The sequence below is a fragment of the Argiope bruennichi genome, chromosome X2 (genome assembly GCF_947563725.1).
Source record: "Argiope bruennichi chromosome X2, qqArgBrue1.1, whole genome shotgun sequence".
In the NCBI taxonomy this organism is placed as follows: Eukaryota; Metazoa; Arthropoda; class Arachnida; order Araneae; family Araneidae; genus Argiope; species Argiope bruennichi.
Window position 1 is genome coordinate 67,140,083 of NC_079163.1, and position 26,627 is coordinate 67,166,709.

At 31.6% G+C, this 26,627-nt stretch overlaps 2 protein-coding genes across 6 annotated transcripts in view; both read left to right on the forward strand.

Annotated features, from left to right (window-relative positions):
- The first annotated feature begins 3,701 nt into the window (after positions 1 to 3,701).
- Positions 3,702 to 26,491, forward strand: LOC129960289 (glucose-6-phosphate exchanger SLC37A2-like). Of its 3 annotated transcripts, none has more exons than XM_056073594.1 (4): positions 3,702 to 3,859; positions 17,078 to 17,206; positions 19,849 to 19,937; positions 23,285 to 26,491. In XM_056073594.1, the coding sequence occupies exon 4, from the start codon at positions 23,373 to 23,375 to the stop codon at positions 24,978 to 24,980; it is 1,608 nt and encodes a 535-aa protein (XP_055929569.1). In that variant the 5' UTR covers positions 3,702 to 3,859; positions 17,078 to 17,206; positions 19,849 to 19,937; positions 23,285 to 23,372; the 3' UTR covers positions 24,981 to 26,491. The 3 variants fall into 3 exon arrangements, with proteins under 3 accessions (XP_055929569.1, XP_055929572.1, XP_055929571.1); XM_056073597.1 differs by having other exon boundaries at positions 17,078 to 17,198; XM_056073596.1 differs by lacking the exon at positions 3,702 to 3,859 and adding an exon at positions 5,501 to 5,640.
- LOC129960290 (uncharacterized) overlaps positions 23,438 to 26,627 on the forward strand; it is a 50,480-nt gene continuing 47,290 nt past the window's right edge. The window contains exon 1 of one of the 3 annotated variants that reach the window (XM_056073603.1): positions 23,438 to 23,577. The gene's annotated coding sequence lies outside the window, so the exon portion shown is untranslated. The remainder of the gene's footprint in view (positions 23,578 to 26,627) is intronic. The other 2 variants (XM_056073598.1, XM_056073599.1) reach the window with 2 other exon arrangements.

A 26,627-nucleotide genomic window follows, 5' to 3' on the forward strand; every position in this document is an offset into this window, starting at 1 on the left:
CATCTTATAAATATTAGGAAAAACCAAGAGTGTAAGTATTTTCGAAAAGACCCTTAATGAGAAGAATAGATTATAGAATTTTAATAAGGATTTTAGGATTTTAATTTTTTTACCATTTATAACTCTAAGGAACTTAAACGAGTATCTCTAACTTATCGAAAAAAGAAAAAAAAAACAGTATCAAGACTTAAATTTTTGATACAACATTTAATTTTGAATGAAAAATTAAATTTTTTCCCACAAAGAGGCACGCAAAGATATGGAAGTGCACGGAATGCATTGCAAAAATATGCAACTGAACATGATTGTATCTTTGTTTTGGTCTGAGAAAAATAATGAGGTCTGATTTATATTTATCGAATCTATTGTACAATCTGTAAAATTGGCTACTTATCTATGATGCCAGAAAATGTTACCTCTAACATTGAGGAATCTGAATTCTCAAGAAATTGTATCTTCCATCATGAGAACGATCTCAAAAATGTATAAAAATTGTGGAGGAAGGGTTACTGCATTGGATTTTCGATGATCCTCAAATATTGACTCCATTAAATATATGTGGGTATATCTTGAAAACTAAGTACGCCAAAGGACAATTAGAATAAGGAAGAGTTGAAAAATATATCATGGAAAAAATAGCAAAAAAATCTGGTATGATCTGACAAAAAAAATGTCGTGTCATCTAAGTCTTTAAGATTAAAGGAGGTGATAAAACCCAAGAAAAGCAGACGAAATGTTGATTGTGTTACTTTTTTTCATTTTAGTTTTGTTGTCTGTACTCTTTATTTACTCTTTTGGAAACATGAGTTTGGCGTTTTTGATGAAGTTGAATTATTTTTTGTTGTTTTTATTTTAACTGGATATTTATGAATCGTTACCATTTGTTTGAATACGTTTTTAATTCTTTATACATACTTTACACATACACATGCTTTATACATATTATAAACCAGTAATATGTTTGAAATAAAACGTTTTATAAATGAAACATGGGTATTTATTTTTTAGTGACACTCTGCAATATTGATGAAGCTAAAATTATTGTCCAAAATGAAATCAATAATGGTGTTAGTGACAGCGCTGCACTAGTTAAAATCCAGTGTCTTATACAGTAAGAAATGGAGGATTTAAGATTTAACTAGCTTGCGAAGAAAGAAACCTTTTGAAGTTTTTTTTAGTTTACGTTTAACTAGGGTTGTTTGGGATGGACCTTGTAAATTTCGAATCGCGGTTAGATGACGAAGACGAAACCTGAGTTGGCACCCCCTCTCCAAGCTTCCTACCACACCATCTGGAGGATGTTTAGCCCCAATTGATTTAACGTGCACCAAACCCGCTTACCCGACAGTTCTTCGGTTAAATCGCGTCCTGAGCCTGAAATCCACCGGTTCTGACGCTCAGACCTTACCACCAGGCCACCCCGATTTTAGGTTGAGTCTTTTGAATCGAATATTATTAAAAAGACTCTTTTGTGTTTTAGAGAGCCTTATTTGGTTTTTATTGGACGAGTCTAGTGTTTATAAGAAGTCTTCAGTAAGCAACTGAGATTGAAATCTTTTTTTTTATTTTCCGATTAGATGTCGAGATGATTCTGAGATTTTTCATACTCAAAGTTTCTTTTAGCGTGCTTTAAAAGGAGTTAAAAAAATTTTTGTTGTTCATATTTTGAAAGTTAATGTTGAAGAACATTTATCTTTGTTTTTCCAGTGTTTTGTGTAACACGTTTATATTGGGGTTAGTTTCATAATATTTTCGTTTCGATAAATAAAAAGTGATGTTGGGGCTAGAAATTAAAAAAAAAAATATCCTGACTCTAAACCAAACAGCTGTGGTGCTTTGCCATGTGCTGGAAATTATAAAGCAGACAAGGAAAAACTGATGTGGCACTTTTACGATTTTCCACCCAGTTTGCAGCGATAGGTGACAAGCCCATAGAAAATTGTTACGATAGGTCTATGAATTAGAGAAATCTTTACTTGTAAATAAACATCGGCACAGGAAAGAAGGTGAAATCCATAAATTTTAATACAAGTGATTCTGAAGAGGCGAATTGATTTTCAGGAAGTAAAGGGCCTCGTTTTCATAGATTTTTGTCATTTTCGTCTTGAAATTCAATTTTTAAGTCATTTAGATCTATGAAAATAGGGACACCTCTTGAAGGGAAGGGGAGCGACTGGAAATGTTTTTTATTCGAAGAAAGACTGCTGCGGGAATGACGATCAGAGCCTTAATTCGTAAAACGTCAATTCATTCGACAAGGTAAGATTGTAATCAAAACCAACCACACTAATATTGCAATGGAACTCATCAGAGCCTTAGTTCCTTTGCAATATTGGCATGGTTGGTTTTGATTATAATCTTATCTTGTCGAATGAATTTTAGTAGTTTGATATAATTCACGTTAATTTATTTCAAGGTTAAATTCTTCTTCAAGACTTTTGGATAGATTTTGAGAAGCTGATATGTGGCAGTACGAAGAAGAAAAGCGAAAGTGTGTACGTTCATTTTGGCCACAAAACTGATTTCAGCCGATAAATTCAAATTTATTTTCGAAAGAAACTTGAATCCTCAAGTATTCCTTTTAACTGGAAGAGTCAATTGTTGGGTTTCACGTATCAACCATGATAGCTGAAAAACTGGAAATGTGTAAATCTTGCAAGGAAAGACCAAATAAAGGAGGGGGATTCGAAAAAGGTACAATTGTAATTCACAAAGAAAACAACAAATGTTTTTGCAAGGGATATGCGAAAAATAATTTTTTCTCCTATTTAAAAGGCGAATTAATAATAATAATAATAATAAAGAAACGTGAAGAGACTATAGAAAAGAAGAACTAACTTCGATTTCTTATCAAAAATTTAACAACTTATACACATTTCAACAACACCGGTAATTAGACGTGTAACAACATTATAATTCAATACTGTAGAGTTTCAATGCATTTAAAAAGAGGCAAAAAAAAAAAAAAATAACCAGGTCAAGAAATATTTGGTTTCAGAAACAACGTTGCTAATCGAGGACCTAATAATCTACCGAGCACCCACTGAATTCGAGATTTGCAACAGTTGGCAAGATTTTCACAAACTTACTCGAAAGGATAAAATAGCAGTTGTTGGCGGACAAAAGAAAAAAAAAAATGAATGCATTGTTGGAAAACAGAACCTGGGAATGTAGAACTTGCAGACGGAACTACTTACAGCCTATCATTCATAGTCCCTTGAAGCCAAGACACGCTAGCGGCACCATATGTATCATGTGTGTTGGCTTGAAGTGGTACATAATTGGAGTACTTAAAGTCCATATTAAATAGCCATCCCTTACTCACTTCAAAACACAAACAATATCCAGACATCAATCTATTTCGAACCTACAACCATTCGGTTAGGCTAGGTCAGTGCTGGTCTTCCAACTGTGCATCAGAAGGAAAATGACCGTTTTCGGCATTGTATACAAAAAGCCCGTTTTTAGTCTAAAACACCCTACGCCGATATAATCAAATAGCAGGAAAAACTTCTGGATTGTTTCCACTCTTTTTATTTTTGTGAGTGAAAATTTGCTGGTGTTGAGTTATCATCAGTAAACAATGAAACTCTAATATGGCACTGAAAAGCTGTTTCAGGCTGTCTGCTGCCAGATGATTGTGGAGTCACCTAGATAAAATCCATTTTCAGGAACGTGTCTAATGATAGAAAACATTCAGAATTATTCTTTTTGAGTTTGGCATCAATCCCAAAGTCCGTGACGCATTGCTCTTCATTTTTCAGTGACTTCTTTAAGTAAAAGCAATAAACAAACAAAACGTTGTTTTCATCTATTATAGAGAATAGTACTATCTTTTTTATCAAAAGATGGTTTTCAGGTTAGTAAAATTCCTTGATTCTTTACATTCAAATTTTAACTGTAATGTGAAGTTTCTGTAAAAAGTATTTTTAAACATAGATTCTAGGACATTATTAATGTCAATTTCAAATGCATTCTTGTTTCATTTTATTGACCCTATAGCATGTAAGTGAGTAGTAGTTAGTGTACTCATTATTCATTTTCATAGCCTCTTTACTAATATTTAAAACATTTCATATAGATGATTGGTCTGTAGTAAAAGTAAATTTGAACCAATTAATTGTAGCAATGATTGTATTGGCTGACATTTACACTTTTATTTCGCGAACATGAAGATAATTAGGCTAATGAGCATGTGGGCCGAAGCTATGAAGGACATTTAAACTAGAAATTAATTCTGGAAGTTTGCTGAAAAATACCGAGGAGTTTTAATTAGTTGCTTTCAATTAAGTCAAAATATGCCAACAGTTAATTTAACACACACACACACACACACACACACAAAAGCGCTATACTTATGTTAAAATAATCATCTTCGGTTGAAGTGAAGATTTGTGTGCCTCCGAGTTTGTCGCCAATATGGCAACCCAACGGAACGCTCTTCTAGCAACCCTAATGCTGTTTTGTTTACTACTTTTTACAATGGTTGAGTTGTACATAAACTACAACTATTTTATGAAAAATGTTAACTTAAAAATAATAAAAAAATATCGATTAAAAATTTTAATTTTGTTTTTATTATAATTAAAAAAAATTTTACAACTAATAAGACACTGCAATTTTATTTTTAATGTGAATACGAACAGAAAATATTTATTATTTTGCAATTTTTAACTGTCAGTATGCGCTTTAAAAAATCGTCTGAATTTTGACTCGACGAAATCGTCTGCATTCTTTAAATCATCTGCAATGGAATTCTTCGCAGTTCTCGTAATTCTTTTGGTGCTCTAACGGTTGGTTTCCTTGATAATTTGTTATGACAGCAATTGTGAAAGAATGGATGTCGGGTAAATGGAATGAAGGCAGCAATTCGAACCTGCAGAATGGATGAAGGGTGACTGGAATATATATATATAATATATATTTTACGAGTTGATGAAGATAGGAAAGCAAGCTTGTTTGAAATTTTGTATGGAGAATGGTTTGATATCGAAGTATAGTATCGAAGAATGGTTTGATATTGAAATATATCGAACCGGCAGAATGGATGAAGGGTGAGTGGAATATATATATTTTTTACGAGTTAATGAAGTTAGGAAAAGGATACAAGTTTGAAATTTTGTATGGAGAATGCTTCGATTGCTTCTTCCTTCTCTCTTTTTTCTTTCTTTTGGTTATGTACTGTTCCTGTTATCCACACAGTTCTTATGTTCTATGTGCTAACGAAGCTACTAGGTTCCCGCTCCCGCTGTTAGCGAAGCCATAAGATGTTTCTTTTTAAGTTAAAAAATTCAGCCCGGTGCCTTCTACAGATGCCGAAGGCATCATGCACCCAACAGACCGGCGCAGCCAGTCTGAAAAAAAGCAATACTTATCAGTAAAAAAATCATAATTATTTTGCGGAAAGTGGTAACCGTAACTGTTCCGCAGAAGTGTTTGTTTACTTTGTCCGCCATCTTTATTGGTCACTTGGCATCCTTGGAACAGCAAGGGGTGCACTAAACTTCAATTTTACCATCGTCTTCTCCCTGAAAGTGCTGCCAGCAGATATACATTCGAGTTGTGTATGGATAATGTCATTTCCCGAAATAATAATCTGTTAAATTTGAATTCCGTCTTCGACTACACTCAGACAGAAAGGTATGTATCTTAAGTTTTATATTCTAAGTTTTTCAGTTAAATAAAGTTGTTCTGGGGAATGGTGTTTGTTATTTTAAATTACATTATTTGAAATAACAAGCTATGAACGCAGTTCTTTTCTTTTTTTAATTTCTTTCTTGTGAAAAAGAGAAGTATGTTTGCACTAAGTTTCCGCAACATTATAAGCTTCTGTTAAATATGATAATTATGGAATTTTCTTGTATTCTTAAGAGAGAGTTAAGAGTTCATCTTAGTTTTCATGAGTTGAATTTTGATTTTCATTATTTTTTAAATGACATCAGGTATAAATGAATTTTCTCAGTACACGAATGGTTTAATATGAGACTTCATATAAATAGAACAAAACTCATCTGCAAATTGCTAAAATAAGCAAGAAAAATCATGAGACGGTACAAAAAAATTTGAAATAACTAAAGTTTCAAGTTGAAGGGAGTACTCGAGACAAGTCATAAAGAGATGACTCGTCCATGTTCACGAATCAGATAACTGTGCGGAAAGTAAAGAGAATATCTATAAATCAATGAGGCAAAATCAACATTTAATTTCTAAAACGAATTTCGGAAAGCAGGCTGTCCTGAGATAATTTATCTTGAATTACGTAAATCAGAACATTGTCAGAAATATGGAAGGAAAACTATTCTTAAGATACATTCCTAGTGGTCAATTAATGCTTAAAAAACAATTGGTTGTGCTAGCTCTACTGGCAAGGTAATGAACGAAAAATGTTGATTGCAGAAAAAGCAAAATTGTATGAACAGACTCAGTTTTGGAATTATGCGATTTATTCAGATGAGAGGGATTCAAACTTTGCGTTTTAAATGAACAGCGAAGCAAGCAAATGCAAAACTCGAATCAATGAATATGAGAGGAATTAAAAGAATAAGAGACGAACTGTTGAGTAAGGACATTATATAAGGTTTGGGGTTAGATAGCGGCTTCTGGAAAATTTAATTTATAATTGAGGGAACTATGAATCGATATAGTTAATTGAAAGATAATGATCTGTGTTTTGAAATAAGGACTTGAGAAATCATGCATCTTTCAACAAAATAATCTTAAATATACTACTCGAATTGTGCAGGAATTCTTACTCTAGAATAAATGGAAACGACTTAACCGCTTAACTGTTTTGCCCATATTCCATACGTGCATCGATTTATCAAATTTTGATAGTTGTAAGCAAAAATAAACCATTAATAATAATAATAATTCAATATTAAATTTACTTCGAATACATAGAATAAGTCAAGTATTCAATGGATTTCCATTTGAATCAAAATAAGAAAATATTCCTAAAAGAGGTATCATCTTATTAGATAGTAAAGAAAATAAAACAGTAAGTGGTTAAAATCCAATTCCAGCCATCAGCCAGTTTTAAATTTAACTCTTATACTAAAAAAAAAAAAAATTCATATTCTAAATTCCAGTAACCAGGGATTACTTCCACTGAAAATTTGTAGGATTAACTGGATCGGCAAATTAGAACATTAAAACTCATCAATAATTAATATTACATTAATCTTAATATATTCGTTCTAGATGAATGATAGAAAAAACCTATACAAATTTAGAGGATTTAATGTCATTGAAAAGAAAGGATAATTAAGGTCAGAGGCTATCTAAAACATTACTAATTCTTAGTATTTGCAAAAAAAAAAATAAAAAATAAAAAAAAAAAAATCAAAATTTGTATATGACCTACTTTTGCGATTTAAAATATATACTATTTGAACTAAACTGGTTTTTTAAAATTAAATTTTTATAATACATTTTTTTATTTTGAAGTAGATTATAATTTCACTGCTATTAAAATAAATAATGCTTTGTTTTTCTTTAAATAGCTATATTGTTGTTGTGCATATTTACATTTAAGAATAAGTAATAAAATATAACGTGAAAATTTCCCTTTCAGATTAATTTTTTTAATGTATGAAAATACAAATACATAATTTAAAGTTATATTTTGATTCTTAAATTTCAGAAACTGCTGGTAAGTCATACATTTTATTCTTAATTTCCGATATGTTTCATGAGAAATAACGAATATTAGATTATTATATTTTAATTTTTTATTGAACCTAATTTTTAAGTTAAAGATATGTTCCTGGAAAGCAATAATTCTCGTTGAAATGGAAAATTTGGAGTTGTTAGAAACATATAAAATGTAGAGGCATAATGATAACCCAATAAAACGAGCCTTAATTTGAACAAAAAATTAAATTAAAACAAAATATAATACAAATTAATGAACTGCGACTTCGTATAGATGGTGAATCAGTTCTTTAACCTGTGTTGTTGAACTTTCATAATTCTTCACGGTGCTGTAGACAACTGAGCTAAAGGATAAATTTTTCGAAAAATGAAACTACGAAACAAAGGACAGCATAAAGTTTTTGGAAAGCTAGTTGACAAGGTGGCAGCATTTCTTAAATGCTAAATATTAAACTAAGAGCTTTACTAGCTTTAACAAAATAAGGCAAGTCATGTTTAACCTTGAACTTTGAAAGAGTGTAGGATGTATATCATTTTTAATCTTTTAATTCGAAACATGGTAGAAAATAAGTATTGAAGAAGATTCTTCATGGATGAAACTTATTTTAAGGGGGGGGGGTTGTTCTGACAAAAAGAAATGCCATTTACCATTTAACCCTTTAAAGAGCCATTTTTTTCTAGTCATTATGTTAAAATATTTTTAGGCTTGAAAGAATAAGAAAAGGGATTCACTTAGCTTATTAGATAAATTTAATTTGATTAATTAATTTGGTTGATTAATAATTAAGTAACAAATCAAGACACATCATTTTGTCTGAGATAAAGAACTAAAGCATCCAAGTTTCTGACTTACTAAAAAAATTTGTCAGAACTTATGCCAACCTACATAATTTCGTACAAAGATTTATAAATTTGGTGGGAAGCATACTTCCCACGGCCCTAGAAAGGGTTAAAATTTTTGATTAATTTATTGTCAGATTCATTGTTGAATTTCTTTAAAACTTATTTTTTCTATAAAAAGAAGTAAGGAAAAAGTACAAAATACTTAATTTCAACAAAATCATCAAGATAAGAAGGAATTGGTGAAACTAATGTCCTAATTAATGTATTTTACATGATTAATCATTTTATGTTTTTAGATGACCTATTTCTCACACAAAATTAACCAAAACTTCATGAAGGTATAGGACAAATATTTCATAAATTGTTTAGTGTTTATTTGGGTTTTTAAGCCTATTAAAAAAATTCTTATTAATTAAAAAAATCATTCTTAAATAAAAGAGAAGGAAAAGATTAAAATAATGGTATTTATTAGGAAAATTATAAAACATAAAAATGTTTGCGTGGAACTATATCCGCGGCTATAAGAAATGCATAATCCAAATTTTGCTTTAATAATATATAATAGCATGGTAATATTTTAGTTCGCTTTATAATATATTTTGCAGCAAAACTTGCAATTTTCTTTATTTCAAACTATGTTCCAACTATAATTTTTAAATGCTCTAAAAATACAAGATATGCAGTTTATAAAATATATACATGCATTTCTAATTCATAAGAGTTGCTCAATTTTCTAAGCGAAATCTGAATTTCATTTAAAAAACATTTTAGAGTCAAACTTGCGGAATCTCTTTTGAAATTCAAAAAACAAATAGGATTAAATTTTTATAAAAACATCCAATCCGTCAAAAAGAAAAATAGTTATTCATTTACCTTTTGCTGATACATTTTCCTTATCGAATTAACAAATTTGATTTAATAAAACCTGAATACTACTTCAAAAAAATATGGAAGAATGATGCAATTAAATATTTGCGTATTTTTAATTTTCTTTTAAATTCCAAATTTAAAACAACCCTTAAGAGATATCATTTACTGAACACTTAGTTTACATGGTATACGAAAAAAATATAGTAAATGCAACATAGATATCTATCCGATATCGAATGAGCTTTCCTTGTATTCATGTTATAGGAACCCAATGAATACCAAACGGTTTGCAGGCTCGAGTGCGACAAAATAAGCTATAAACCTGTCATTGGACTGTGGTAGAAGAAAAGTGGCTTTTACTAAATTATTAAAATTTTTGAGAAAAAGAGAGATACAAGTTCTCGATAACATTCCTTTCAAGATTCGAGGTTTGTATAACTCATACAAAATACCTGTAAAAACCAGCAATCGATTTCCGAAACTCGTATACTCTCCAATAAAGGTCTCCCCCCCCTCCCCCCCTTGAGCATAAAATTGGGATTTAGGTTAAATACCTAGGGAATACCTTGCATTGTATCGGTGAAAATGTCATGAAACTTGTAGTACGAAATATAGATCTTTGCCGTGAATCTATCGCAAGAATATGAACATAGGACTCCTTTTTTCTGCCCGATAACACCCAAATTTGACACGAAACTAGAATTGTCACAAGATAATAAACCGAAATTCTTTTAAGTTATTAAATTTATGAGTTCATGCATGGAAGTGCAGACCAAGAAATCGTCGACCCTTAACCAATTTGTTTCAAATACGGATCTACATTTTAGATACTAAACCTGTGTATCAAATTTTATTTATCTAGCTTTTTTCACTTTGTAATCATAGAGTTCATTTGTACTCGAACAGCTGGACAGTCAAACTTCTGAATGAGTTTCATTCAAGAGTTTTGATTTCTACAAATTTGGAGTAAAGTCCTTATATCAAATTTGAATGATCTAGCTCAAAAAGTCAGTTATTGTGTTCACAGACAAACATAATGCCAAAAATAAATTCGTCAAAATATCGAGTTTGAATTTTTATTAAATATTTCCTCTGTACTTCGTATACGAGAAAGTAAGTGAAAATCTGGAGAGGGGATTTGCTTTTCAAGTATTGTTCTGGTCATTTGACCACAGTGCAGAGTTGCGAAATTGTCTTGTTTCGAAATTCTTGTTTCTTCAAAATAAAACATTAACCCCAAAGTAAATTAAATAATGGCCCTTATTTCCCCTCTCTGTATTTCCCCCGGGGGGGCATCTCGTAATGAGGATGAGATGCTTCCGGCATGGTGGTTAGATCTCACCACCCTGGGGGTTACACAAATAGGCGGGGGATCTGACTCCTCCCATCGATGACGGGATGTACTTCCTTCGGAGATAGGAAAAATCCGTGTGCCTACATGGCGGGTCGGAGAGTCAGTTGGTTGACTTCCCCTCTCTGTATGTCTTTTTTATATGCTTGTAATTTTTGTTGAGCTGTTTTATTGTATACTTATATCCATGGAAACAACTAGGGAAATAAGTGCTTCGAACGTTTCGTTCATGTCTGGAAACTTTTTCAGAAGTTAAAATTTAATGACGCTACGAAAATCCTTATATCGTGAACAGGCAGTGGTAAGCATAGTTACCACTTTTGAATTTAAACGATATTTAATTATAGACAATGTATTTCCGAGCTATTAAGCCAGCTAGATCGAATTTTCACCATCTGATTACGCTATTTATCATTTTAAAATACTTATTTGAGCCATCAAAAAAATATTTTACAGGTGGAAAGAATATATACTAAAGAACTATAAAGGATTAACAATTTATTTTTCTTGATGGGGAGCTCTAACCCTTTGCTATATACGCCCAATACATTCTAATTTTTTTACATAATTCGCCTATTAAATGTTCTTTACTGTATTGGATGCAAAAACCCAGAAAAATAGCGAAATATTACAATTTTAAGGCTAATATCCATCTTGGAATGGTACTTTCGGTTGGTTTTACATCAGACAAACTTTATTATAATCATTATAACTTTTTTCTATGAAAAAATGGTAAGTGGTTTTAGAGACAGAAAAGTGTCTTCTGTAAAGAAAAAAAAAAAAAAATCCCCATCAAAAGGGTCAGAAACCGATGTTTTCAATCTACATCTTACATCCAACCTACGTATGTACTAATGGATGCCTTAAATCATTTAAGAAAATTAATTTACGACATATGCGAAATCTTGGAGAATTATTTTGTCTCGGAAATAACGGGGGATTGCGGTAGCCTGGTGGTAAGATCTCGGCTTCGGAACCGGAGGGTTTCAGGTTCGAAGTCCAATTCCACCCAGGAATCGTCATGTAAACGTGTCTGGTGTGCGTTAAATCCTGCAGAGCCAAATGCCCACCCACTGGTGGGGTGTAGAAATTTGGAGAGGGGGTGCCAGCTCAGGTGTCGTCCTCGTCATCCGACCACGGTTCAAAATTCCAAGGTACGGCCCAAAATAGCCCTAGTGTTGCTTTAAAATGGGACGTTAATATAACCAAACCAAACTCAGAAGTAACCAGTGGAATTTCATCCTTCTCCCCTCTCCTAATTTTGAATGATTTGCAGAAATCAAAATACTATCTCCGCAGACATCTATTAATAGTTAACTATCGAAGTATTCGAAACATTAGTCATTCAAATTAATGGTGTACTTAATTCATGTTCAATAGTTCTGTTGTCAGATAATATAAATGAATACGAAATTTTAACTTCTAGACACTTTATAATTTATTGCACTATCAAAGCGATACCCGACTTCGATATTTTGGATAACAGGTTATCTCAGTGGATAACCTGTTATCTTAGAGATCGGATAACAGTTATGAACTGTGTCCAAGCTTTTGAAAGGGTTGAAAAAAATGATTTATTATCAATCTTTTTTACAAAAAAGAAATAAATGGCAGTTTCAAAATGGTAATGTTACTCTAGGTTGTTAACCCTTCTTTGCGTGATGATGGAAATTTCCATCATAACATTTAGTGAACAAAATATTGTACTCAAAACAGGTGTACTGTCAATTGGTTGTTGATAGCAATTTTTTTCATGACTATTGCGTAATAAGGAACGTACTGTCAAAAAAAAAAAAATCAAGTGTTACAATCATTATAGCGGGTTTGAATTTGTCATTCCGCTGTTTGCTGTGGTTGGAAGAAAATTGCGATTTCTTGAATGTTTTCTTACAGCAAATCTGAGATTATTTTACTAATAAAAGCAGTAATGAGCGGAGAAATTCAGAAGAGAGGAACATTGAAAGCTTTGCACAGAGCTTAACATGTAAATTTGCATGATGATGGATATTTCCATCATACTGTTTAATTATTTTATATATTTATACTAGGATTTTTTTAACATTTTCCCTTTAATCTAGAGCAGCGATTCTCAACCTGTGGGGCGCGCCCCCCTAGAGGGGCACGAGAATATCCAAGAGAAAATATTTTAAAAAATTGATTAACTGACTGAAAGGAAAGCACACATACACATATTAAATATGTCGAAATGCATTTTCTTTTCTAACTTATTAAAGTAAAACAACTTTCTAAATCAAAACATACGAAATTAAAAACAAATTTGATAATTATTAGTGACTTTCTTGGGCCTGTCTTGCAGAGCAAAGTTTTTCGAAGGAAGGCTTAATATTAGAAATAGCCACTCTCAGTTCTGTTTCTATATTTTGTCTTCAAAGATGCCACAGCAGAAAATCCAGTTTCACAAAGGTAGGATGTTGAATGGTAATAGAATGTGAAATGTCCTTGTTTTTAATGCAGAAAAATCATCCTTACTCCTGCCCCAAATTCAAATAGTGATTTATTACTAAATCGTCTTTTAGTTTCGCCACTTGTCGTGAAGTCTATGAATTTTTCTTCCTCATCAATTGAGTCTTATGAAATGGATCCCAAATCCACTCGTAACTTGCTCTCAATTTGTCGTCAGCATGAAAATACTTCTTAAAATTCTTTGCCAGCATGGCTAAATGATTTTCAATGGTTACAAAACTTTTACATGTTCGCCTTCAGCCTTATAAGTTTTAGTACAATCATTCACATTTGCAAACATTGTTAGGTTTTTTGCTTTAAATTTCTTCTCCACAATTTCAATTTTCTACAAAAAGCATTAACTTTATCACTCATATCCATTATATGTGTATTTGCTCCTTGAAATTGAAGATTCAAGTTATTTAATTTCTCGAATATGTTGACCAAGTACCTCAATTTCATCACAAATAAACCATCGCGAAAATTCTCGGCCTCCTGTCTGTTTTCTTTTTCTAGGTAAAGGGCAATTTCTTTTAACACATAAACACGTTGCAAAAATTTCTCACGTGATGATCATCTTGCCTCGCAATAAAATAGAAACGCTGAATGTACTGAACCCATGTCTTTACAAAGTGCGGAAAAGATTCTTGATCTCAGGGGTCTCATTTTTATATAATTTACTACGGTTACAACAGTAGTTAACACAATATTCAAACCAGGACTCATTTCTTTCGAAGCCAAAGCTTCTCTGTGGATCATGCAATGTGTGCACTGAGGCGAGTTTGTTTTACAAGTGCTTGTATACCTTGGAATCTTCCAGACATTGAACAAGCACCATCGGTGCATATTCCGACGCAATTTTTCCATTCTGTTTGCTTTGCTCATAAAATCATTTAAAATAGCAAATAATGCGAGCGCTGATGTTTTGAGTTCTATTGGTTTGCAGAAAAGTAGTTTTTCTACTACTGACGTATTATCACAAATTCGAACATAGGAATTAAATGAGCATCTTTATTACTATCTGTTGCTTCGTCAAGCTGTATTGAAAACAATTTGTCACGCAACTTCGAGAAAAGCTGCAACTGTACATCTTCAGCTATATCCCCAATTCGACAAGCAACAGTATCCTTTGAAAGAGGTGTGGACTACAATTATTTTGAAAAATTATCTCCAAACATAGTTTCTACAATCTCAATTGCTGCTTGCAAAATAAGCTCTTCACCAATGATGTGAGGTTTTTTACATCTGGCTATTTTATATGATCTTTGTAAGATGCAATTAAAGCTTTTTTATTCACAGACAAAATTTCTTTAAAAAATGATTTTTGCTTTTTATATGATTTTAATTTTAATTCGAAGAATTCTCTGGGTTTTTGACGTACTCACTATGAAGAGTTTCCAAATGTCGTTTATGTTTATTAGGTTTCATGCTATCTGCGGCTAACATTTTTGAGCAAATGATACACAGGGGCCATTCTTCTTCATTTACTTCAGTACTGGTAAACCCAAAATTTAAGTATTCTTGAGAATATTTCCTTGATTTTATTTTCGGAACCACGTTCATCTGTGTACTTGTTAATGCTTGACTATCATCTAATGCTTGATTACTTCCGCTTAAAAATTTATTCAAGAGTCTGCATAAATCTGCTGCCGTGAATATTTAATATGGTGAATTGCAATTAACGCGAAAACATATATAACATACACATTCAAGACTGATTCGATAGCGATAAAAGGATCAGCTCGAATTAGACTGACTGGAATTGAAACTTGCGTTATCGAACATTTTCCTTCTTCCTATGAGAAAACATTTGCTCCGCGCATGTTCGAGCCGGCATTGGTCGTGAGGATTCCCTTTCGCAAATATTGCTTATTTTTTTTTTTCACTTTTGTTTTGTCATGCTTCTGTTTTATTTCTTTTATTGTTCGAAAAAATGTATTCCAAATTTCTAAATTTAGCTCACCCTGTCTAGGTAAACTTTCATTTACGAATTTTCCTACTTTCATATTCTTTTACGTTATCTCCCTGTTTAGTTTTCATTTCAAATATAATATTTAAATTTTCTCCGCTCATTCGCTTCATCTGTTCACCCCCCGCTTGTCCAAAATGCAAGATATGGTTTCTCGCCAACGTGGGCTCGCTTTTACTCTTGTTTTGGCACTTAGTTAAAAAATAATTTAAAAACAGAATCCAAAATACTCAATATACATTATTGTTGTATACATTTTATTGTAAGCGGGGGGCGCGATGAAAATTATGATTGAAAACTGGGCCACGAATACTGAAAGGTTGAGAAACGCTGATCTAGAGCATGAATTATATCACACTGATTTATTTCGCAAAAAAGAAAATACATGCAAAGAAGGGTTAAATGCTATTAAAGGAGAATGATTTGCCTCCCTGCAAACGAGAAATGTTAGAAGTTATCTATGAAAATAATGGTAAGGTCAGATACAGAGATTTGTATATATGTGAACTTTTATTTAGCTAATTGTATATTAAAGCATATTTTGAATTATTGCATATTTCAATGTTGCGGGAAATGCTACGTCATGTATAGCAAGAGCGCACTGTATCGCTATTTGTAAAAACAAAAAAAGAAAAAAAACTTACAAGAGAATGAGTCGTGACCTGTACTCTGATCCAAGCGAGCATACGAAATGACAAATAATAAAAAAAAAAGCGCTGTTAAAGATTTCTTTTAATCCAAAACTAAATACAATTCACATTAGGACTACTAAATCCACACAAAATTAAATACAATCCACAATAGGATTGAAAATGTAATAACGACCGATATTCTGGTCAGACTGTTACGTATGAATTTCATTCAACGATGGCCAAATCTAATTGAAAGCGTCTTATTTTGAAGGGAAAAAAAAATGTTGATTACAATAACCCTCCGCATTTATCAAATTCTTTTGTTCACTTGAAAGAGTAGAGCGCCAGATGAAATTTTTTCTTTAATAAAAATGTAAATATAATTCGGTCAGAAATTTTTATTAAAATTATATCTACACAGTTTCTGATAAGACGAATGTAAAATTTCTGGTGTTCGGGTGTTTTTTTTTTTTAATATTTATTGAAACGAACATTTTAAGCATAACACTTTTCCATTTGACAGCTTTTTAGATCCCTTCAGAAATTTAACAGACGTTCGCATTAATTCCGCAGGAGGCTACACACTTAGTCATTTTCAACAGATGTGATACTTAATTTGTTTTCTTACCGAGTGATAAGAAACGGTTTTTATATCGCTTGTTTTACGGCAGATGTTTTTGGAAAGCTTCGAACGGTTATTCCTAACACTTTTTTTCTTTTTGAATGGAGTTTATTTCAGACCATCAACAACAGAGATAACGGAAGATATGATATCAAAATCTAACGTATACATAATAGAAGTAATTGTACTTAAGCTTATTACGAAAATCCCGCTTAAAGGACTTCATTATTATTTCTATTATTGTAGTAACTCAAAAATTTCTCTTGGCAGACGAATTAAATATTAAAATTCCACTCATAATCCTTTGAGATTACTTAACGTGAAGGAATACAACTTAACCCTTTGTCGGAAAGACAATATGATGAATAATTATTCTCTTAATACATGGACCTGTTTATTACACCATAAATAAATACATGCAACTGCTTTAAATTGTGTTTCCCTAAAAATGAATCTACATCATTTTAACATTCTGTAGGTATTTTTAACAATTAAAATTAAAAAAAAAATAAAATGTCAAAATAATGCCTCGTCTTGAATGATGACTGAGAGAAGACTTTCGACTGCAAAGGGTTAAATTCAAATTCTCCCCAAAAATATTAAAATTATCGCTTAAATTTATTTTGTTATTTTTAATGAAAATTCTTCTAATCTTAAATAATTCTCCTTTTCAGTGTACATTATTTCCTGACATGCATCTGACAACATTCTTCAATTTGTATTGTTTAAATCTAGATGAGAATTTTGGGATTTTTCTTTCAAATTCAAGAAATTGATTCGAAGATCTTTCAAAAGGTTAAAAAGTAATTTTTCCTTGACTTTTTTTCCTTTCCTTTAATAATTATTTTCTTACAAACTAAATGTGTTTAAAATATGAAATGATCACATTTTACGAATTCAAAGTATTTCAAGCTATATTTGAAGCATTACTTTACATTTATAACTTATTGGATATGGAATAAAATATTGAAAATGTATAGCTTTACTCTAGAATTGAAGAATTATTCCTTTATGATGGGAGTTTTATACAGAAAAAGTGAGAACTTCTTAATTTCTGATCTTGTACCAATAAAATCCAACAAATCAAACTCTTAATTTCTGAAAAAAAATTGAATTATTCAAGCATTTACTTGATTATAAATTTGTACAGTAATTGATCAAAGATTATTAACAACTATTGCTCTTCACAATATATCCCTACAATGCTCTCTAGCTATCGAAACAAATTTTTAGTTATTAACATTCCTTAGATACCTTTACTCTTATAAATCACATTATACGATTTTGTTCTTAACTCCTTCCGGTAAAATGACGAGTATAGCTCGTCATTGGTATTTCATGCCATTTAGTACAATGACGAGCTATACTCGTCAAACGACTCAAGTTACTGCTGAATATGATAACAAATTTGGCTTAAAATTTCTAATGAACTGAATCTGCCAACATTTTTATTTCTTATATTGATATCATAAATCAATATAGCATATTTTTTACTGTTAGATTGTTCTAATACAAGTCACGACCAAATTGTCGTTAGTCGCTGGATTTCATTCTTATAAACATTTAGCGTGACCATCTGTCTTATTAAAGGAAAAACATGCTGTGAAATAAACACCGTGAATAAGAGTAGTACAGCTATTAAGTCAAGGTGATTGGAGTGATTCAGAAAAATCAGAAGAAATAAGTATACATTTACCTGACACCGATAATGAAACTAATGATATATTACCAAGAAGATGAAAACGCGCTTAGCGACTAATAAGTGATTTAAGTGAATTCTCGCTCTGGAGTCATTGACACATCATCAGAATAGATTTGAAAGGAAATAAGATAATGTGCCTGAAATAAATAAAAAAAATTATGGGAGTGCCTAGCGTAAACGCGAAACCTAGGCCATAATCCGTAGCCATTCAAGGTTTTTGACAAAAATGTTAAAGCTGAACTTACGAATTACAATTATATCCATAGCAATAATATAATTTTAATTCACAATATGTAAGAATTATAAAATAAAAAAGTTTTCTTAAATGAAAATTAAATGGTTATTTCATCCCCAATTTTTCATTATTATTAAATCTTACCTGATAGGGTTAATCTGTGCAAGGCCGCTGTAACCGGTGGCATAGTCTCGGCCTCTAGATCGGTGGGTCGCATATTTGATACTCAGCTCCATGAAAGATCTACTGTTAAAATCGCTGTGAATACTAGATCTATTGAGGGTCAAACGCTTTTCCGTCTAATGCATTGCAGAAGTTTAAAGAGAGGTTATTTCATGATGCCGTTAACCAGACCACCATTAAAAATTATGAAATCCATTCCCAAAAAACCCTCGTTGATGCAGAAAGAGGACTAAATGTAGTAATTCTCAGTAGATGCAATATTTCTTTGTTGATTTTTCATACTAATGGAAGACAACTTACAAACCTTAGACAAAACTTTCGCTATTCGGCTTGATGTCTGGCTTCTTAACACTTTACCGACCGGTAGCGGTTCGAACATACTATGCCATTTCATCGCGCTGGGGAGCAAACGTCGAATAATCGACGACCGGTTGGTAAGCGCTGAGAACAAAACGTCGATTAATCGACGGCCGGTTGGTAAGCGCTGAGAACAAAACGTCGATTAATCGACGGCCGGTTGGTAAGCGCTGAGAACAAAACGTCGATTAATCGACGGCCGGTCGGTAAAGTGTTAACACTTTATTTTAACACTTTAAAAGATTGAGTTTATATCGCCTCGACAGAATTATTCTCATCGGCAACTTATAAACAACATTTTCTTTTTTGTCATATCTACGAAGCGATAACATACCAATTTTTAAACTTAAATGTCTAAATCTCTGAAATGAGAAATGAAGCTATATTCTACAAACCTGCCAAATGATTGAAGTTATTGTTTCCTTCACAATGCTTCTAGACAATGACGGAAATTTGAAGGAATGTTCAAATGTGATAGTTAAACCTATCAACTACTTTTTAATACCTTATTTATTAAGGCCACGGTGGCTTGGTGGTAAGGTCTCGGCTTAAGAACCTAAGGGTTTCAGGCTCGAGACCCGATTCCACCGAAGAACCGTCGTGTAAGTGGGTCTGGTGCACGTTAAATCCGTCGGGGCCAAATGTTTTCCCACTGGTGTGGTATGGAAGTTTGGAGAGGGGGTGCCAGTTTAGCTGTCGTCCTCGTCATTTGACTGTGGTTCGAAATTACGAGGTCCGTCCCCAAACAGCCCTAGTGTTGCTTTAAAAAAACGGGATGTTAATATAACTAGACTAAACTAAAATCCTTGTAAGTTAGAAATATAAGCGAAATCCACGGAGGCCACACGTGTCACCGTTTTACACAAATGAAATTCCACCTCTCAAATAGTTCTTTATTAATGTTAAATAACTTTATAATGACCGTATAGCTTGCTTTTTTTTAAAGAGGGAGATTTTTTCATTTTTAGATCTCCTTAGTGTCTGACTTTCGGAAGTGGACGCATCTTCTGTGACGAAAAGACATTTGCAGGCGTTTTAATGGACTCGCAAAAAATAAGTAAGATATTATTGTAATTTAGAAACTTATTCACATCTGTCTTTTCAATACACTTATGCTTTGTCTTGCTTTAATTCTTCCAGTCCTTATCTTTTATTTATAAAATAGTTAACTTAGAAATGAAATTAATTATTCAATAGCATGCGTCAAAATCTTTTAAGTCAAATTTTGTGTGAGTGGTGAATTCTGCCATATATCGGAAATTTTCGAACACAGGGTAGCTATTGGTTGAGCGCCTAGTAGATCTATAAATGTTATGATTTGTGCAATCCCCAAAAAAGTGATTCATCAGGATGAGATCCGGGAAGGGGGATTAGTGCTACTGTATTTTCATCCCCAAATCTATTGCCTCCAATTTGAATCCAAAATTAGTTGCCTTCGGCGACCAGCTGATTCATCTATCTCATTATGAAATTTGATAGTGATTACAATATTTATTTTTGTTGTAGTTCGTATTAATAATTTGAAAATAAAGCTATTCGAAGAAGTATTTGTCAATTGAAATTCCTGAACATAATTCATTGTTATTCTTGAGCAAAGGAAGGTAATGGATAAAATTGAAGATACAAATTACTACAATAAACCAAGTAAAGTGTATAAGAAAACGTAAGTTTTTTCAAGTGAAACAATCAATTCGGAAATCGGAAAGAAATTTGTACGTAATAAAAATTTAAAATAGATCATTTTCAAGGGTACATCAAATAAAACTTCAAAGTTTATCAGTAAATAAACTCAAACTTACATTGACAAAACTGTAATTGAATACAGTTATTCGCTGCTGCTTCTCAAATGTTGGTTTAGACCTCTTGTTACATTATCGAAAAAATTTGAATGCGTTTAGCAAATATGGATTAAAAATGAACAAAAGTATATCAAATTAAAAAAAAATGTAATAATAGCAATAACTTGAGCCAATACTGGAAAATATTTTGATATGATCATATACAATCAGGAAAACAATTATCTACGAAAGAAGATATTAGAAACTGTTTCTGTACAACATTTCACTATTTCTGTTTTTGGTTTCCGAATTAAATTTGATGAAAGATTGGTTCGGGGTTCAATTTCAAACAAAACTAAAGACTTGATACAAAATATCGCAAAAAGCAGCAGGCATTAAGGTTAATATGAATAAGTTACTTTCTATAATTCTTTAAAATGTTTGAACGTATTTGAAAATTTAAAAAAAATATAAAATGTTCCGTTAAAAACTTTTTTCTTAGTGAATCGTGAAATTTCCCCTCTCCTCTTCATTTTTATTTTTGTTTCGAGCATTAAATTTTCTTGAAAAACTTTAGCCATTGATCGCGATAACTAAAAACTATGCAAATTAAATAATTTTCAAATAAAATTTGAACTAAAAATATTTTGCATTTTAAAATGTTGTGAAAAACTTTATTATTTTGCGGTAATTGTATTGGAAGTTACTGGTGAAAAAATGAATAAAAATTTCGAAATTTGAATTATTTTTTAAATAATTGAAATTCGAATAAAAATTTCAAAAATGGGATCCGAAGTGCGCATTCCCACTCTTCAAAGTATACTTGTGCTAAATCTAAATGCGAGTGTTTTTATAGATCGCCAACAGATAGACTTTCAGTTTTGTTAGTATATATTTAGAGGTTCATAATTTCAAACAGAATCGCCTAAAAACGGTGAAATTTGATATCAGTACATAATTTTTAAAGTTGTTTCGGAATGTTGTGACAGGGTTTCGAACTAATGTCCAAGTTAACATATAAAGGATCAATTTTTTAATGTTTGAGCTAAAATCTTTTAGAGGGACCTTTTACTGATTAATAATACATGAGTTGTTATTAATTTTATTTAAAAATTTCTCCGGGTAGTCTGTTGAAGAAGTTAATTTTTTGAAGAGCTGAAAATAACGGTAAGCTGTATTTTGAGGCATTGCTCTTTCCCCATACATATCACAGTTCCCGCGAGTAACTTCGGTGGTCTTACTGCCTCGGCCAAATCCAAAAAGCAAATGGTGTCGGAAATATTTAGTTTTGCAGACTGGATATTCCACTTTTAAATTATTCGAAAATTCCCCCTAATCAATAACACTTTAAAAAATAAAAATTGAACATCTTTTAGAGCATCAATTCTCTTTCAAAGAAAGCATTTTCTCACAGGGTTTTATTTTTGTGTTCAATTTCAAATTTTAAAAGGAAAAAAACTCTCTAATGAATTATTCCTTTACTCAATAATTCAACTAAAACTTCTGAAAACTTGTAAGATCTCAGTTGATTTATACCTTTGCTAAAATTAATAATTTCAAAATCATGACAATAAATAAATTTAATTAAAACCGTTTTTAAAAACGCACTTATATTAGTTCCCTATAAAGTAGAATTTTTTATTTTCTCTTTTAGTTTATAATTTATAAATCATTTTCAGGAATAATTGATTTTTTTTTTATCGAATTCACGATGATTTGACTTATTGGCACGGAAACAAAATTTAACTATATTAATTTATTTACTAATAATTAAGTTCTAAACATATTTTTTTAAAAGAACAATACACAAAATACGAAAGTGCACAAAATTTGAAAACTCTACGATGTGATTTTCATTAGGAAGTTTTCCATCGACAGGAAAAATTTTTATTTACAAACGCACCAGTCAAATAAATGCATAGAAAAGAAATCGATGAAACGGAAAAAATTTATCTTTTAGATATCTTTTGATAAAAGATGTCCTCTAAAATTAATTATTGCTTTTACATTTTCATTTTTATTTTATATAAAAAATGGCCACTTCGGAAATAATTTGAATAAAATTTAAAATTTCTTAAGGTATTGAAAAAACAGCGACACACAAAAAGCAATTCATCTAACTTTGTCTGACGCATTTCTAGAATGAAGCCATTTTTTATTCCAAATATTTTAGAATTTATGAATACATAAACATTTGTGTTGGTTAGCCATCAGCGCAAATCTTAACTGAAAGCATAGAATTAATGTTTTGGGTTCAGTATGATGAATAACTCGTAAATGAATTTTGGTTGACGAGCACTTGCTTCACTGTTCGAAAAAAGAACGTTTGATATTAAAATATTTTATCATTTAAAAGTGACAGGAATGAGGCAAGAAGAAAAAAGAACAAAAAGTTATTACTCATGTTCTCCAATTGCTGATAGTTAGATTTTTTTTTCTTCTGTTCTGCTAAATCGATTCTAAATTATGAAATGATCAATAAGGAGATAATAAAGATAGATAACCAAAGGAAATGATTTCATTCTAGCAAAGTGATAATAACGTCTTGGAGTTTGAACTATTTTGTTGATAAGAAGAACGAGATAAATACAGCTGCTTTTACCAATAAAGTCTGCACTTTCCTTAGGAAATGGGATCCTTTCGTGGACCTTCATGACCTCCGTTTAGTTTTCTGTCATCTGACCGTTCCCATTAAGATATCAGTTTAAAGAAAAATGGTCGTGCACAGAGGAGCTCCCGCTGGCATTCTGTTGCTACAGAAATGTTGCAGCTTGGGTGAGAACAGAAGAAGAGTATATCAGACGAGCGTCTTATTTCTGACGTTTCTGGCATACACTGCTTACCACATGTCAAGAAGACCCTTGGCTGTCGTGAAGAATTCTCTGAATCAGGATTGTAGCAGACTGACTCCTCCACCAGGTACGTTACTGAATAATTCTACAGTCGATAATTGGTGTGATTGGGCTCCTTTCGATCAAAAAAATGCCAACCGACTATTAGGTGTTCTGGACTCAGTATATGTATTCTCATACGCAATATGCATGTTTATCAGTGGGATGGCTGCAGAACGTATAGATTTGAGATACTACTTAAGTATGGGCATGCTTTTAAGCGGACTATTTACTTACCTCTTTGGACTCGCATATTATTTAAATATTCATAGTTTCACCTTTTTTATCATTGTTCAAATTCTTGGAGGTGGCATGCAGTGCACCGGATGGCCTGGAGTTGTATCTTGTGTAGGAAACTGGTTTGGAAAAGCTCGCCGCGGTTTAATATTTGGAATCTGGAATGCTCATTTATATGTCGGAAATATTCTTGGAGCGTATGTTGCCGGTCATTTTGTGGCTCAAAATTGGGGCTTATCATTTATTATTCCAGGAGCTATTGTCGGTTTGGTTGGCTTCATAATGTTTCTTTTCCTAGTACCTCATCCAGAAAACGTTAACTGTTCCACTACAAATCATCATGCAACACCTAAAAGGCCATCCTCTGATGTATTTTTTCCCAATGGTACTGAAGTGCATGTAAAATGCGATTTAATGGTTCCTCCTGATGGCAACAGTGTTCACGAAAAATCTCCTTTAAAGAATAATTTTCCCGATGTTCACCATCATAGCAAGAAGAAAGCAATAACATTCTGCGATGCTCTCAAAATTCCTGGTGTGGTTGAATTCTCTCTTTGCCTTTTCTTTTCGAAACTAGTGAGCTATACTTTCCTGTTCTGGCTGCCAAGATACTTAGATCATACAACTGGAATAGGATCTCAAAGTTCCGCCTACCTCTCTATTGCCTTTGATGTTGGTGGAATTCTCGGTGGAATTGTTGCAGGTACAATATCTGATCATACAGGAGCAAGTGCGTTAACATGTGTTGGATTCTTAGGATTAGCGGTACCTTCTTTGTTCATATATGAATCTTATGGGAGTATGAACAGAACTGTTAACATAATTTTGCAAATAATCTGTGGAGCACTAGTAAATGGACCTTATGCTTTAATCACAACAGCTGTGTCAACAGAACTGGGTACACATCCAAGCATCAAAAGCAACTCAAAAGCTCTATCCACAGTTACCGCCATTATTGACGGAACTGGTTCTGTAGGAGCAGCTATTGGACCTCTGCTCGCTGGTTTGGTGTCTGAGATGTCCTGGTCCTACGTATTTTATATGATGATGTTTGCTGATATGTGTGCTTTGCTATCGCTACTTAGAACTGCCTTTAAAGAAGCCAAACAGTGCTATGGACTGCATTTTCGATGTGTTTTTCCTTTTTCTTGCTGTACGCCTTATGAAGGCACATATGAGAGAATTGCACGGTGATAATTACTTTTATTTAATTTAGTTTATAAATTTCAAAGTATTTTTGCCGCAATGCATCTTTTTTGTGTATTTGTCTTCATGAACTGAGCATTCAGAACTGAATTTTTAATATTTCTTGTCATCAAATAACTTTTTGATAATGTTTCTAGTATAGTTTGACTTTTTATGAACTCGAAAATTGTAATCTAAAAACATATATACATGTGATCCTACATTTTATTTTATAAAGCGTGTGAATTTTATGTTATTGCATCCATAGTTAAATTTTGTGTAATTAACTTTTATTAGGTAGTTTAACCATAACCTCAAAACAATCTTTTTAATCATAACCACTTTTTAATATTTACGTCACCTTGAGAGGAGTAAGCGTGTATATTTGCAATTCGGTTTTTATGCAACACCATCCAACAGTGAAGTTTTGCAGAAATTGAATTATTACATGCTTTTATTTTCCTATCCTTTTCCATGGTGTTTGATGAACATATATTTTATCAAATGCTAAACAAAGCAGGATTAAAGTTTTCATTTCTCTTCTTAAATTTAAAACATATTGTATCAGAATTGTGAAATTAATGACTTATATTAATTGAAATATGACTGTTCGAGTAAAACGAGATACCAGAATTGCTCAAATAAAAATTTAAAGAGTTTCACATTAAGAAATTCTTGACTATTTTCGGGAAATGAATTTCGAATATTTATTGCATGTGAAATGTAGTTTTCGATAAATGATATGATACTTCAATTATTTGTTGCATTTTTTTTGTATATAAAACATTTAATCACTTCATAAAGATTTCCTTAATGAGTGCAGTGGAATACATGTATAATACATCTCATGAATGCTTGTAATATGCTTTTGTAACATTTTAGTGAAATTAAAACTGCATCTGTGTATTTATACTTATGAAAATGTATTATCATTTAAATGTAAAGATTATAAAATATTTGAACGAATGTTATATGTATAAATATTCATTATCCTTTATAGCTTCTTCATATATTTGTAGTAATAAATTAAACATATTTCATACATTTTTTGAATTTCATCAATATATTCATAAAATAGCTGCTTTTAAACATCACAATTGTCTGAATAATGATTGTTAAGTTAATGATTATTTTATACGAATAAAAGTATGAGAGGAATCTGAAATGTATCAATGTTATTACTCTTGTTTATATGATAATGTCAGTTAACATAAGATGTAAAATGATTCCATAAGTAAAGATAACAATACCAAATATTAATTACAAGTATTTTTATTAACAAGAATACCAATAGAAAATTGTTTTATGCTAATGGTCAGAAAGCTGTGAGAGTTATTTCTTTTTAATTGAAGTTTCTGAAAATTTCAGCGTTTGAGTTGTATAAAATGTCCTAGTAAAGTATAATTTAATTTTTGGGGGTATTTAAAACAGAAACTTTAATTTTTTTGAAGTTATAAATACAAAAATTTATTCATTTTAAAGAATAATGACTCACTGAAAGTTATAAAAAAATAATAAAAATGCCTCACCATTTTCAACTCTTGCAATTTAAATTATTTTTAATAATCATTTATGGAAAATTCGAAATTTTTGTAACATGATTCCATTTTTCTTATTTTTAATAAATGATATACATTTCCAATTTTAAATTATAAT